We start from the raw sequence: 15,762 nt of genomic DNA on the forward strand, positions 1-15,762 counted from the left end.
GAACGATCTTTAAGCATGACATAAATTATCGTCTTAACTTGGAAAAAAAAAATTAAGATGCAGTGTGAGGACTTTAGGAATCATTTTTTTGCCTGCGTTTATTGCACTGTTGAACTGGGTTCCATTCACTTTATACGACGAAAAGTGGCCTGTAAGCCGATTTGTGAGCATGATAGGCGATGGAATTTTGGCATCTTAGCCGAAATATAAGTAAAACTTTCATTAATAGGAAACCTACCTATGCGTTAGTTTGTGAAATATGTGTACTCAGTGCTTTTTTAAAACATACTTATTTAGGCCTAATGTATTTACTGGGCTTAATATTTCCTATTCATTAATAATATTTTATAGTTGTATGCACGGTTGCACATATTATAATCAGGGCTGCGGAAAAGTGAAGCGAATGTGATTTTTCTAAATAGGTATTATAGAGCACAATTTTCCTTAATTCACACTGTGTAAGATTGGAATAACACAGGGTAGTTGAGGTATTTTCGCAAGGTACAGTGGAAGCTATAGTTAAGAAGAAAAAGGATTGTTCTATAAAAACTCGAAATAAATCAACTAGAGCGACAACAATGCATATTAGTTTATTTCTTTTACTCTTATCTGATGTACAGAGGACAATAAATTAAGATAAACACTGTGGCATCTTATACATAGTTGTATTAGGGGCAATTTTGCAAAAAGAATGTGTAGTTTCATGTGATGTGATATCGTCTCTACCACAGCAATAATATCCGATAGCATTAATACAAAAAGGTGATACAATAAATAATCTTCATTTAATACAATACACTGTCACGCATCTTCACAAAACCCCGACACAGAGTATCAATATCCCATATTAGCAATATGTCATTTTGTTCTTTGCTGAACGAATAAAATAAGTAAAAATCTCTTTTAACCTTAGGTATAAATCTATATCATTCAATAATATCTATGCTACAATTTATCTATCTACAAACGCATTTATATTTGGTACCTATATTTGATTTATATTTATGTACATTAACATCACAGATTAAGTACATAGTACTTATTGCATTTAGAGGAATCCTAGGTACTTGTACTCGTATAGTATTATCTTGTTCGATCGTTTGTTATTTTGGTCCTTGCTATCACTTTGCACCAAAATGGAAAAATACATATATCTGTTAACTCATATCAAGAATATATGGAAGTCTACTAAGATTCTTGCTAACAAGCTATGTTACTATTTTCAATTACATACGTTTCACTATTTTTCGTTAAAACTCAGCAATATAAAATGCACCATTGGTTCAAAAATTATCTTCTCTAAAGCCTTTCAAGTACCTATAAATAATACTAATTGGCTACACATGTTAAGTTTAATTGTAAACTGTCAAGATCCTGCACTGGACCAGATATCCCTTATTTTATAAACCATATTGACTTAAATCGGTGTCATATTTTGATGCCTTTTCCCACAAAACTATTCGAATCTCTTCGTTTAACTCACTCACCCTGGAATGTTTTAATAATAAAAGAGATTAAGCTAACCACAAGCGATCTTCGCAGTAGATCCCCAAAAGACCCAACCAACACAATTTGTCCCACATTATACAATTCAAAAGTTTCAAAACCATCGAAGACAACCAACAAAAGTGAACAAAATTGGAATGATATGTCTTGAAATTGCACTATTAAATATGGATTTAATCTTAATAGACTAAAATCTTTACTTCGCAGTTGCAATATTCTCATATTTACTTATCCAAGCTATGGCACTCTTAAATTAACAACACCAGAACCTGACAAGACCCTGATTCGCCTCACCATTTGTTCTTGAGTCTAATTTTTAGTATGATATATGAAAGCACCGTGACCACAAGGCCTATGGCGAGGAGAGCGATCATGACGATGATGTAGTTTTCGTTCGACATTTGTACGTCATCGATGAATTTCTTCGGGACGGTGTAGTGGCAGTAGATATCGGAGCAAGGCATCTTGGGCCGGTCCATGCCGAAGACTGCGAAGACCAGGCCCACCAGGCCGTGCTTCAGAAAGGAGATGTGGAACATCCAGCGGAATATCACCGGCGCGTCGCTGTACCGCAGGAAGAAGCCCGAGAATATCGTGAACGGCATTATGAAGAACGGCCCGAAGATCACTCCATTCTGAAAAGGTGCAAACGTATCTAATTAATTTCAATTCCAACAATTTGCATTGCAAACATTTTCTATAGCTATAACATGAGTAAAAAATCTGAAGCCAAAGAATTGGTTGTCATACCTTACGTAGACAACTAGACAGACTTTGTTAATCGCATAATGTAAGAACTTATTGTTCAGAATGTATTCGATCTTTTTGATGATAAGTAGACGGTTAATTCTCACCTTGACATTGAACATCGATCCGTTGAGGAGTCCGACACTGAGAGCGACGTACGAGACTAGAAGCAAGGTCCAGCAGAAAGTGCCAAAGCGGACAAATTCCGGAGGCATGCCCGTGAGCCAATACACTATGCAGGCGTAGCTGACGGTGCAAATAGTCTGCGTGGGTAATGTTGATATCAGTGTAGCGATGTAGTACGCGCCAGCCGTATACCAACGGTTGAAATGCTCGCGCCGCACCACGGGAATTTGATCGGGAACTGAAAACACACAGGTATGTCTAAAATCACTGCCACAAATTCTGGTGTATCATCATCATCAGGTAATTTAGTCTCTCCTACAGAAATACGATCCTCTACAATTTACTAGAGGCAAATGGATTTGATTGCACTCCCGACGCCAACCAGATGAGTTAGGGAGGGCTGATAATCGCATCTTACGAGATCTTCGAGAACTGATTACTTCAAAAGATTTAATTTCATTTCAAGTGCAGTATTTACAAGTGCTTATTAGTCAAAAGTTTTACTCAGATTTACTCATTGACTTTGAGAGTCTGTGGGTAGAGTGCGCTCTATAAACCTAGAGCTTTAGAAGATATATAGACAAGTAACAAAACAAGTGACATACTTATGAAAGAAGTTTGGACTGATAATATTTAAAACGATAATTATGCTTATAAATATAATAATATTAGGTACGATTAGCGACTGGAATGTGTGATACTTACAGTGAATGGAAACAGAACTGAAGGCGGTGAACATTAGAAACATTAGGCTGAAGTAAAGCATATTGTAGCTGTCTCTCACGTATTTCGCGTCCTCGCCGATGTTGTAGAACAGGAACCCAATGAAAAACGCCATCATACAGTGTATTCCGACTATCGTAAGGCTAAAGGAGGGGTCTCGCCATATCGACTGAAAGAAAAATGGTTCCAATGTAACTTGTAGGTTCTTTCTGTGATTACAGATTTGAAATTATACTGACTTTTAGTAAAAGCTTGCTTCAAAAGGTTGGCCTGAAGATATAAACTTAAAAGTGGGAGTGAGTGGTGACTTCTAGTGGTCATATTTAAGCTTCTGGGGTAGACCTTTGCCCAGCACGGGACTATTTCCACCTCTCATTCCCACTGCTGCAAATAATGTATAGGCAGGATCTACAGCTTGACCGCCAATAAAAACCCAACCAGTGAAGTTAAGTTGTCCCGGGAGAAAGTTTTAAACTGTCATTGGACCCGCAATGAAATTAATCAGAAGAACCTTTGCCCAGCAGTGAAGAACAAAATAAGCTTTCTTTTACAAGCTTTTATTTTCTTTTATAATGTTGAATGATAGTAAGTTTTACTTACCAAAAGAGATCTTCTTGTGAGTGTAGTGAATTGTTTCCATACTGATGTGGAATACGTGCTTTTTAGTTTTAATAGTATTTTATTTGTTTGGCGTTCTTTCGGCGCCGGTAAACTAGTCAGGTACACATCGTCACTCCTTAAATTATTTTTTTCTGAAAAGAAGAAGTAAGTAAGATTATTGTAATAAATAAATCTATAAAAAAGCTTACTGTATCGATCTTCAATAAACAAAAGAGTGTATTAAGCTTTAAAAAATCAAAACGAGATTATTGTCTTAATCATATTATGGAAAATGAAAATATTTCGGATATTTGAATAATTTAAATTATATAGAGGTAAGGTAGACCTAAGTCAGGGGAAAAAAATCATGGATTAGTTTTATGTTAAGCAACATTTAATTAATAGCTTGTCTTGCCATATCAATTTAGGTATTTAAATCGTAAATCGTCCCGTTAAATCAAATATTGTTTTACATGGTTTTAAAAACTGAGACATTTATTTCTATCTTTATCTGGCTTAACAGATAGTAGCCATTCACGCGTTAATAACGATTAGATATAATTAAACACTCACTTACCTAAAAACTTATCATCAGTCTCATGAGAAATGTGATGTAGCCACCGATCGCACTTTCCGTTTCTCGAATATCTTACTAATTCATTTGCGTTTTCACTGCATATTTCGATAACTGTGGACAAAAAATATACAATTGTTTTTAATTATTCTATGAAAGCTTCAACATCTTCATCATTTCAATAAAGGACGTCCACTGCTGAATATTATATCATTGGAGGAAGCTCCAATGATTGGCCAGTTGAAAGCTTAAAACAAATTTATTACATACCTACCTACCTATACCTCAACATCTGTGTGATAAAAATAGAAGCTAAATGAGTTTTCTCAGTCACAAACTTGTTGTGCAGTGGGTTGTAAATAAACATTTAACTACTACAAACCGCACATTTTATGTAACAGATTTTCCATATTACAGTTTTCTTGGACTCATAATACTGTACTTAGTTTCATATTTGAGTACCTACACGTGTCAGTAAAATGTAGGTACCTACCTACTAGTCTAGTCGTCGCACATCAACTTACTTCAATTCAAAATGTTAGATTTCCTCAATAGGTATAGGTAATTGTGATTTTATTGTCAAATGTACGGTCTATGAATAAATTATTCAGTATGGATTATTTCTTCTAAATCATTCATTTACATCCGTTACTGCCACGTTCTCAAGATAAATTATTGTCGAACAATAATAAGATTATTTTATATGATTATAACAAAACATGTGTTGTTATTTACTATATTATGTACAACTATGACGTCATTTACCACATATTTACGCAGATTTATATGATGATACCAAACCGATCACGCTGAGAAACGTAGTTGAGTTAGATAATAATGATTTATATGTATATCATAAACAATAAGAAGTAGATGTAAATAAATAAACCTAATGGTTTTATTGTTTAAGGAAAATTATACACATGCTGCCCTCATTCTCATAAATTCATAAAATAATTTTATTATTGGAACAAAATATTATTGCAGCATTTCGAAATAAAACGGGCCTGTTTCACCACTGGCAAATAAAGTCGCCTATTAGGAACTTATCTGTGAGAGATGAACTACAATTAGGTACTTATTTGACACAAATCACCAGTCATTTTGAAGCACAACTTTTTTAGAAACACTCTTCACTCCATCGGTTTGTATTGCCTTACAAAATCTATAGAAGAGTCTCGTTTTGACAGTTCATAAAAGTACGTCAATCGATTGGTGGTGTCAAACACCCTTTTTTGTACAGCGTCAGTTAACTATCTGGAGCTTTATCGGAACTGTTGAAACTGCATGTTGACACCACCAATACTCAATGTATTGAAACATACTATATTTATCTGTCGAAACGATGTTCCTCTATTGTTCTCTTTACAATGGATTATGGAAATATTGGTTTGCAACGTCAGCTGACTGAATTAATGTTTTTATAGCTTAAGTAATAATGTAAGTAAATTTTAGAAAATGGACGAACTTTTTCGTATTTCACACACAATGTTAATTCTTCCTTTAATGAAATTCACTTTTGAAATAACTACATAGTAGGTACTGTGCTAATGCCTAATACCTACTGTCGCTAACGAAACTACACAATGTAAACTTAAATTTCAAAAATTTGGCAAATTAATTTTACATTATTCTAAGCAGACCTTGAAATTGAGGAGCATGTATTGTATTCAAAATTATTTAAAATAACTATTTGCGCGATGTGAATTTTGTTACCAAGTCACTTAGTTCATTGAATTTGGTATGGATAGAATGCAAAACAAATATATTTTAATATTTTTGTTTTAAGGTTAGATTCACTCAAGAAAAGTGCTAGCATGAAACTGGAAAATATGATTAGTCCGGCCACTACCTCATGCTTGGAAGAGCGTGGCAAGTTGTAGCTTAGAGCATGGTTGCAGCCAGTGGCGGATTAAGAGTATCCGAGGCCTTAAGCACAGAGCCTGTGTAGGCCCTCTATTGCTTAAATGGAAATGGAAGGAATGGAATGGAAGGTAGAAAGTATAAAATGAAAGTTCATCAAAATAGGAAGTGTAGTAGGTAAAATTTAAAACTCAAAACATTATTTTGCTTGCCTTAATCAGAGCAAACTCCGAGATTACATCGTCGAAATTTATCTGACGAAGTATGTCTGCCTCAATACACATTAATGCTAAAGAATTAAGCTTGTCTGGACGGATTTTTGTTCTTTGCGGGTTTTTTAACCTTTTTAGTTTTGAGAAGGATCGTTCAGCAGAGCAGTTAGTAATCATTAAGCTGTGAAAGATTCTAAACGCAACCACAATGATAGTCTTACACTAGCACACTTCTTTTGTTTCTCTTCTTTTTTCACATCGCATGTTTATTTTAATATATACATTTATAAATATATACACATATAAATACACAATTATTATTAGAGATGAAACGGATAGTTGTTTGGCCGGATACCGGATACCGGATATCCGGCGAGCTGCTAGGCCGGATAGCCGGATATCCGGCGGCCGGATAGTTGTCCCATTGTCATGTTGCATGTCGTAACGAGTTTAGCGCCGCACAGGTGCTTCGAACGCGATCAGTGAGTCTAGTAGACTAGACAAGTCACACTTTTCGAAAATCGAATTCGTTCGAATAGAATGTCAGATTTTGCCACTCGCCTAAGGGGCAGATCAATTCGGGCGATTTCGGTTGCCATCGTGAGTATGTGATTGAATAGCGAAAATTCAATTAGTTTACTTGCTGCGTAATCTGACTGAACTGCATTATACAGAGTGACTTTGAAATCGTTGGCATTCTTTTTAAAATAAGACTCTACTCATGATTCCCCAAATATGAGTCACATCAAATGAATTAAAATTTCAATATTTGAAATCTTGTACAGACGACAGCACATCAATCTTCATACTGTGGCATCTTATTTCAATGTATTAAGTGTTATTTTGCAACAAAATGTATAGGATGATGTGCTGTTGACTGTACAATAGTTTTAAACTCTTTTTAAGAGCACACTAATACAAATACATAGTTAAAATAATGACAAAAAATCTCATTGGATTTGTCTCATATTTGGGGAATGCACTATGTATCATGAGTAGTCTTATATTAAAAGGATGCCAACGATTTCAAAGTCACCCTGTATGTCATCAGACCATCAGTGAAAAAAGATCGCCTATTTTATTTGGCAATATTTCGACATTAAAATATATTTACTATGTATTTATGTATTCGTCATTAGAGTGAATAGCCCAGAAAGGAAATTAGTTTTTTGAAAGGCCCTAATATGGCTTTTTTGTAACTTTTTGGACTTTAGATAAAAACCGTCATTATTATAAGCCATTTTATTGATATTTAACTCAAATATTATTGTGTTTCATTTTATTATAGGAAACTTTCGTAGATTTTTAATATCCGGTATCCGGCCGGATAGTGAGCTACTATCCGGTATCCGGCCGAATAGTAAATTTAGGCCGGATATCCGGCCTACCGGATAGTTGCCGGATATCCGTTTCATCTCTAATTATTATCCTATCACAACATTTGCTATGATCGTTTGAACAAAGGCCTGCCACAACATTATTCTCCGCTACAGGTAGAGACAATTTTAATTTTAACTAAAATACTTATTTTACTTTGAAATCTTTTGTTTTTATTTGAAATCTAACTTGTCTTTATCAAAATTACAAATCTAGAGCCATTTTCAGTTTCGTTGTTAACGAAGCGTTGAATGGCGCGCCCGGAGAGGCTTAGTTCAAACGATCATTGCAAACGTTGTGATAGGGATAGAGACATGCGATTTTTGGTTTTACGAAGGTAATACGATAGAAAATAATACAAAGTAATAAAAACCATCGGTTATAGGGGCATTTTTGAGAAATTTATCAAATAACCAAAAAAACACGAATTTAAAAGCAGATTTTTTTCAAAAAGTATCATTTTTTATTATTTGTTGGCCTTTTTTGTGTATTTTATGTATTTTTTTAGTATTGCCTGTTATTTAGCATTATTACTGTTTTTATTTTATCAGGATATACCTCTTAGTTTAAAAGTTATTACGTTTTCTTTACAATAAGTAATTGGAAGAAAAAAAAAATCTATAAAATTTTTTAAAAAAATCTCAAAAAATTTTTGACCTCTTTTTTGTCGATAAAAATAGGTCTAGTTTCATCTATTTTCATATGTACACTTTAACGTGACTCACACTGTATTTATATTTAAACGGCCTTGTTGATATGCAGTTTAGGTTAGCGTCCGTGACTTCCACTCGGCATGGGGCTCACTGAAAACCAGCGTCGTGGCCTTCCCCACCGTGGGCCACGGCATATGCTGAGTGGAGTCCCATTGCGATGGGCATCGCTGTTGCGACAGGATAGCACTGCTCAGTTCACTTTTTATTTCCTTGTAATATTTACGTGCCATTTCTGTCTTTTTTTCTGTATACATTCTCTGTCATGTATAAGGTCTCAAGTTTAGCGGGCAGCGGGGCGGGAGCGGCGGCGGCGCGGGAGCGGCAGGATCTTATGCGTAAAATCAAATAGACCGGTTCTCGAAAACAGCGGCGCGGGAGCGGGCAACGAGCGGGCAGCGCACTCCTTCTTTTGCCCTCAATAGATCGAGCGTTAGGAATAAATTTGAATCGAAATAAAATTGTCGCCGTTGTTCAGACATTTCGTTTGCGAATAAAAACAAATATCTCGACAACACAACCCCGAACACAACACTTCGCCGCTAAAGCGCCGCGCGAGCTGCCTGCTTGTTTCGAGAACGGGTCTGCGTTGCCCGCCCCGCTCCCGCTCCGCTGCCCGCTAAACTCGAGGCTGAGGCCTAAATGATGTTCATCGTAAAAAATGTTTCTTTCTTTCTTTCTTTTTTTATATTATATATTTGGGAAAACGCACTTTACTTTATCTACACTAATATTATAAAGAGGAAAACTTTGTTTGTTTGGTTGTAATGAATAGGCTCAAAAACTACTGAACCGTTTTTAAAAATTCTTTCACCATTTGAAAGCTACATTACTCACGAGTAACATAGGCTAGATCTCGATAAAATGTAGGTACTTATGAAATGAAACGCCAGCAGAGGATGGAGGCCCCTGGAGAACAGGGGCCCCAAGCACGTGCTTGTAGTGCTTATACGTTAATCCGCCACTGGTTGCAGCAAGCACTTGCTACAAGTAATACGAAAGTCTACGGAATTATGAACTTAGAACAAATAAACCAATCTGCCTACCCATGGGCAGATTAGGTTTCAATGTTGAAGCGCTGGTACTGAATCGGTGTATGCGCAATGGGGATGTTGCCTGGGTCAAAAAGCAAGAGTTTTAATTAGTCCGTCAGTTAACTTATCAAAAAATACTCTACACGTATTTTTCACTTTTTCAAAGTAATGAAAATTTAAAGAGATAAAGCGCCCCAAAGTTCATAAGAAGAGGCCCGTGACGTCAACGCTTGCTTAAAAATGCCGCACGTTGTGACGTCGTGCGCAACTTCAACGCACCATAACTATGTAATTATTTGTTAGATTGACAAATAAAAATATACGTGTCCAATATTTTTTGATATTAAACATTACGGACTAAAAAAATTTTTTTAGGCAACTAGCCTATTCGCACCTTCCTGCCACCACAGCCTAAAGCCGGTCCACCATTTGCAAAGGCGTCATAGACTACAGTATGAGTACTTACGAAAGTCTACGCAATTGTGGTACGGTGGGCAGATTAGGTTCATTTGTTCTAGGTACGGCAGCAGGGCTGGGACTGAACCGGTATAGGCGCATCTTCCTGCCACGACAGCGTAGAGCCGGTCCACCATTTGCAGGAGCGTCGCCGACGGCTGGTGCATCGACACCACCACTGTCCTGCCCTGCCGAGCCAGTAAGTGGAGCAGGAACACCAACTGCTTCGATATCGAACTATCTAGGCCACTGAAAGGAAATTGACACTGCTTTTATTTATGAAAATGTTTAAATGCATCACAGTACGTAAATATTTACGTACGTAATTACGTAAGTAGGTACATTAGAAAATTATTGTATTCAGTGAGTGAAAAAGCTGTTAAAAATATTTTTGTACGATATTTTTTGTTCTTTCACTAGTTTTTTTAACTCCTGACGACTATAGAATATTTAAAACTTATTGGCAATAGACATGAATGTGAATAAATGTGCGTATTTTATGTAGTTAATAATGCCATAACTACAAAACGATTCTCAACAAAACTTAACTCAATTAAAATAGTAAGAGAATCTAAATCGGGTTGCAAACTTTCAGATGTAGTCTATTTAGGTGCTATACCTGGTGGGTTCGTCCAGGAATATGACGTCGGGGTCGCTGACGAGCTCGAGCCCGATGGCCAGCCTCTTGCGCTGCCCGCCGGACAGATGACCCGCCCGCGTCCGCTCCGCCATGCCCAGTCCGAGGGACGTGATTATTTCTCCTATCTGGGACAAAAATGTACGTCAAACAACTGCTGTTATTCACACATTTATTCAAATCAATGTAACTAGTTCCGATAAATTAATGTTACATTGAGATATAATGTAGGTACCTACTTGTAGTTATGAACATTATTTTTTATGGTGCATAAAATGCAGTAAATGTCCCGGCAGTAATAGGTATTTATGGTAAGAAAGAATACACTTAGGCCCATTCATACCGCGTTTTTTTCAGGCGCTTGTCCTACCTACCTACATACTGAGCACTTATTACAAATAACTTAAATGAAACCATTTCGTTCGGAGTGATAATTCGCATCACTATCTACGAAATAATTAGTTGAGTAACTTGGTCAAATGGGAATGAAATGAAATTACTAAGCGATGATAAGGCATGTGGTATTCCCTGAACTGAAGTTCAAAAACAGTGATAAGCTGCTGGTATTTTCAATAATTATATTTTATTTGTTACTCGTTCCTTATTTTACAAAACCATCCAACAACTCAACCATCTATGGTTTCAGAAATATCTCAAAACTTATGAAAGAAGAAATTGTCTACATCGGCATATTATGGAACACCATGCAAGGGGAATACCCTAAAATTGTGTTTAGCTGAAATTCTCTATTACCAACGCGTTAGTAATGCTAGTCCAAAAGTCACGTTTGAACGACTCTTTATCAAGGAACCGTTCACGTAACATAGGTACCTACATAATTTATAACAATACAACATTATTTCGTTATCTTGTAACAATATAACTAAGGTTCTTTGTAAATGCAAGAATCTAGACTAAATCGTTCCAAATCAAATGTAAAAAATTCTGTAAACAACGACTTTTATGAACACAGTTCCTTTTATGAATTGTTTTCCTATTTTTTTTTATATTCCTGTAACCTGTTACTAATAGTACTTTTCAGGATTTTATCTGTACAAATCAAAGTAAAAGTGGTCCCTTCATCTGTTAACATTAAGCCCATAATTAGATATTCTCGGCTAATAGCAGAGGCTCGTTATCAAGCTACTAACGTAAAAACTACCTTGCTTACGCTTTCTCTCGAATGCTTACTTACTTAGGAAGGTTGACATTTATTTATCAGGCGTAGGCATTACAATATGATATTAACTCAGTAACCCGGCTGTTTATCTAAACAACGCTGACATAATGCCCCAGCTTGTAGTAAGCGGCCATTGTGTCGTCATTGGGCACTGTTCTTTTACTTGTTTCATTCTACGACGACATACATTATGGGCCACATAAGGGCCACTTGCATGAATATTAAGCTAAATCAAAAATATCATTCTGTTTCTATCGACTTCAAACAGTTAACAGAGACGCAATGATGTTCCAAACATGTTTACTTTTATTGTTGTGCAAACGCCTAAGGCGCTATACAGACGTAGTAAAACGCAGCATCCAATGTTTTAAAACGTTTAAACTGGCACACTATGGAGCGAAATTGCGATTTATGGACATAGCGATTTTTTTCACAATTTCTATTTGAAAAAAATACCTATCGATAGGTTACGTTATTCTGATGAATAAATGCTGCACAAGTTTTTCTCTAAAACCAATAGTTTGACTGGAAAAAAATATTTTCCATTTTCGTTGTATGGAATGAAACATAAAGTGGTCGATTTCGACTAAGCCTTGACAGATTTTGCTTTGAAACTACTTGAGCCTTGTTCTATGGCTTGTTGACTGTAATCCTACGCTATCAGCGCGCATCCAAAGTTGCCCGTTCACAAGTTATGAGGTTCTGAAAAATTAAAAAAAAGTAAGTAAAAGTGACTTTTTTTTGGAATATCTTTAAAGATTTAACAAAAATATAAAGATTTTATACGTTAATAATGTAAATTAACCTTAAATTACTGCTAAAAACACATTTTAATAAACTTAAAAGGAATTAAATCAGCGATTTTTTTTTCACAATTTCTGTTTAAAAAAAATACCTATCGATAGGGTATGTTATTCTGATGAATAAATATTATGAACGTTTTTCTCTAAAACCAATAGTTTGGCTGGAAAAAAATATTTTCCATTTTCGTTGTATGGAATGAAACATAAAGTGGTCGATTTCGACTAAGCCTTGACAGATTTTGCTTTGAAACTACTTGAGCCTTGTTCTATGGCTTGTTGACTATAATCCTGCACTAACAGCGCGCGCCCAAAGTTGCCCGTTCAGAAGTTATGAGGTTCCAAAAAATGAAAATTAAAGTAAGTAAAAGTATCTTTTTTTGGGTATAAATCTTTAAAGATTCAACTAAAACATGAAAATTATATACTTTAGTAATGTAATTAACCTTTCTCTTGTCGTCTTATCTAAAGAAAAGTCAATTTTACTTACTTTAATTTTCATTTTTCGGAACCTCATAACTTCTGAACGGGCAACTTTGTGCGCGCGCTGTTAGTCTAGGATTATAGTCAACAAGCCATAGAACAAGGCTCAAGTAGTTTCAAAGCAAAATCTGTCAAGGCTTAGTCGAAATCGACCACTTTATGTTTCATTCCATACAACGAAAATGGAAAATATTTTTTTCCAGTCAAACTATTGGTTTTAGAGAAAAACTTGTGCAGCATTTATTCATCAGAATAACGTAACCTATCGATAGGTATTTTTTTCAAATAGAAATTGTGAAAAAAATCGCTATGTCCATAAATCGCAATTTCGCTCCATAGTGTGGCACTTAGTTTCAACTAGTAGTTGGTAAAACAGGCTTAGGACTGATAAAGGCTCTAAGTAGAGACGATGGGACTTCAAGCTAAACACAGTGGCATCTTAAGTAGTGGCAAATATGTACGAGTAGGTGCTGTACTGCAACAAAATGTAACAATGTATATAGTTTAATGCAGGGACCTCCAAACCTAGTCTGAGGACCATAAAGGGGCCATAATGATTAGTTCAATATGTTTTAGAGTAGTCGCAGGGTGCGCGACCTATAAGCATGGTAAAAACGCCTTTGGGGGTGAATTTATGGCACTGCAACTGGAGGGCTGGATATGGCCAGCTGACAAGTAGCACTTTTTAATCGAATCGAAAGTCGAATCCGTTGAAACTCCATTAAAAAAAAGGTTTTTCGACCATCTTTCGACATGAAAACTGACATTTAAAAACTTTTGACATTTTGTCTAGGGGGGCTGTGGGTCTAGACAAAGTGCACATTTTAATCGCAAACCAGTCGAAAAGTGGTCGAAAAGCCTTTTTTTTGTATGGAGTTTTGACGGATTCGATTTTCGATTCGATCAAAAAGTGCACTTTGTCTAGACCCACTGGTTTAATGAAAAGTAAATCCTTGACACTAACCCGTCTTTTCTTCTGTGCAGCACTGACGTGGTTGCCCAGCTTGAGTTCGGCGGCTATCGTGAGGGATTCTGAGGTGGTGAGGGTGTCTTGCACTTTGTCATCTTGAAGGATGTAGCACGAGCGCCGTTTGAACGTGTTCTCATTTCGGACCCTCCCATTCACGTACAGAACACCATTTGATGGTTTTCTGGAAGTAAAAAAAAGGAATAAAATATAAGAGACTTTTAGAAAACCACCTCGATAAAGACCATACATTGGAAAACGTTCATAAAAAAATTTGACACCACCAGAGATCATAGCGTCCTTAAAAGTTCTAACGAATAAAGACCGGTCACGTTTATCACAATAAATAAAATTAACATCGTCTCAAATCTACATAATTTGCGTGTTTTTATTCAACAGGTAAATGACACCTGACTTTTGAAAAAGCGACCAATAGTAATAAATATTTAGCGTTGAATATTTTAAATTCCACGTTATGACAACTTTTCTTTTGAGAAAGTATTATTGTTTGGCGTTCAACACGTGATCATAGTGGCTATACCTACCCGACTGGACCCTACTGCGGTTTAAGGAGGCTTACGTCGACGCAAATATCCTTTGGATGTTTTGTTCATCTGCGAGAGTTTATTATTAAAGGCACCTATCTAGAATTCTAGATGTTTAAAGAACATTCTTTTCAGGGGGTTTAGGTTGCCGGTGGTGTTGCGGAAGTCTAAGGCTACAAGCCTATGGACCTATCCGGTCGCGACACCCCAACTCCCCTTGACTTCAGGATTCTTAAATTAATTATTAAATAAATAATTAATTACTCTGATCTGCTTACTTATAATCAATAAGGGTTATTATGTAATAGCAATGTACAGTCACGGAATGAAAAGGTTCGTCAGTTTTCAAATTGATTCCTTCAACGAATCGCGAGCACATATTACATTTTGAAACTATGTTATAGAATAATCTCGAGTTAGAGAAAATAATCTTTATCTGTTCGTCAGTAAAGTTCAAAATTATTCAGATCAAAGTTGTTTGACGATTTATCTTGTCAAGATTATTATGACTGATAAACTAAAACCTTCTTGTTGGTTCAACCTGCCATTATTATTTCTATTAAATAAAAAAAAAACTACATTTTGTAACATTGCATGGGATAGAAAATTAAACAAGCAAAACCTTATTCGTTAGCAAACGTCATATTTATTTAAATGTTAGCAGCACTGTTTCTTGCACTGTTATGTTGGCAGGTTTGACTCTTACAGTACCTAGTGCAAGCGAAAACCGACACTAAGGTGACGAACCTTTTCATTCCGCGACTGTACAATCTAATGCGCTGTCGATTGTGTTTACGGCTAAGAAGAACATTTGAGGTCAGTTAACGAACGCCTTCCTCTTGCACTACCTTTGGTCATAGACTAAAGAAGATACCGCGTTGCTAAGGAAGTCTGATAATTAGTGCCTAATTTGCCTCCTGTTTGTGATGTGACGTATCGACTATGTAGGTCAGTTTCGATAGATCCGTTATCTGTAGGTACAGTAAGTAGGTACAGGACGGAATTCCTTATTTGACCTAATTCTACAATTTTATGGTACAGTATTAGTAGGTACAGTCGAATTAAAAAATATCTTAACATTTTTCATAATGTATGTATCACAAATAGACTTTGCATACTGTAAGATATAAGATGTCGAAAGTACAACGGGCATAATAAGAAAAAAGAAATGGAGGGAGAGTATTTTTTTTCTTTGTTGTCATTTCAATTAAGATGATCCACA

The 15,762-nt window shown here is 35.9% G+C and overlaps 1 protein-coding gene across 1 annotated transcript in view; it reads right to left on the minus strand.

Moving 5' to 3' along the window:
• Positions 1–560: 560 nt before the first annotated feature.
• Positions 561–15,762, minus strand: part of LOC114365510 (ATP-binding cassette sub-family G member 1) — a 29,598-nt gene continuing 14,396 nt past the window's right edge. Inside the window, exons 3-10 of the mRNA XM_028322098.1 lie at positions 13,993–14,179; positions 10,548–10,693; positions 9,939–10,177; positions 4,280–4,390; positions 3,703–3,854; positions 3,085–3,271; positions 2,361–2,617; positions 561–2,141 (exon numbers count right to left, since the gene is read on the minus strand). Coding sequence (XP_028177899.1) covers positions 1,797–2,141; positions 2,361–2,617; positions 3,085–3,271; positions 3,703–3,854; positions 4,280–4,390; positions 9,939–10,177; positions 10,548–10,693; positions 13,993–14,179 — 1,624 coding nt within the window. The 3' untranslated portion in view covers positions 561–1,796. The remainder of the gene's footprint in view (positions 2,142–2,360; positions 2,618–3,084; positions 3,272–3,702; positions 3,855–4,279; positions 4,391–9,938; positions 10,178–10,547; positions 10,694–13,992; positions 14,180–15,762) is intronic.

Source organism: Ostrinia furnacalis, unplaced genomic scaffold, assembly GCF_004193835.3.
Source record: "Ostrinia furnacalis isolate ACB-3 unplaced genomic scaffold, ASM419383v2 OfSCF7594, whole genome shotgun sequence".
Classification (NCBI taxonomy): domain Eukaryota; kingdom Metazoa; phylum Arthropoda; class Insecta; order Lepidoptera; family Crambidae; genus Ostrinia; species Ostrinia furnacalis.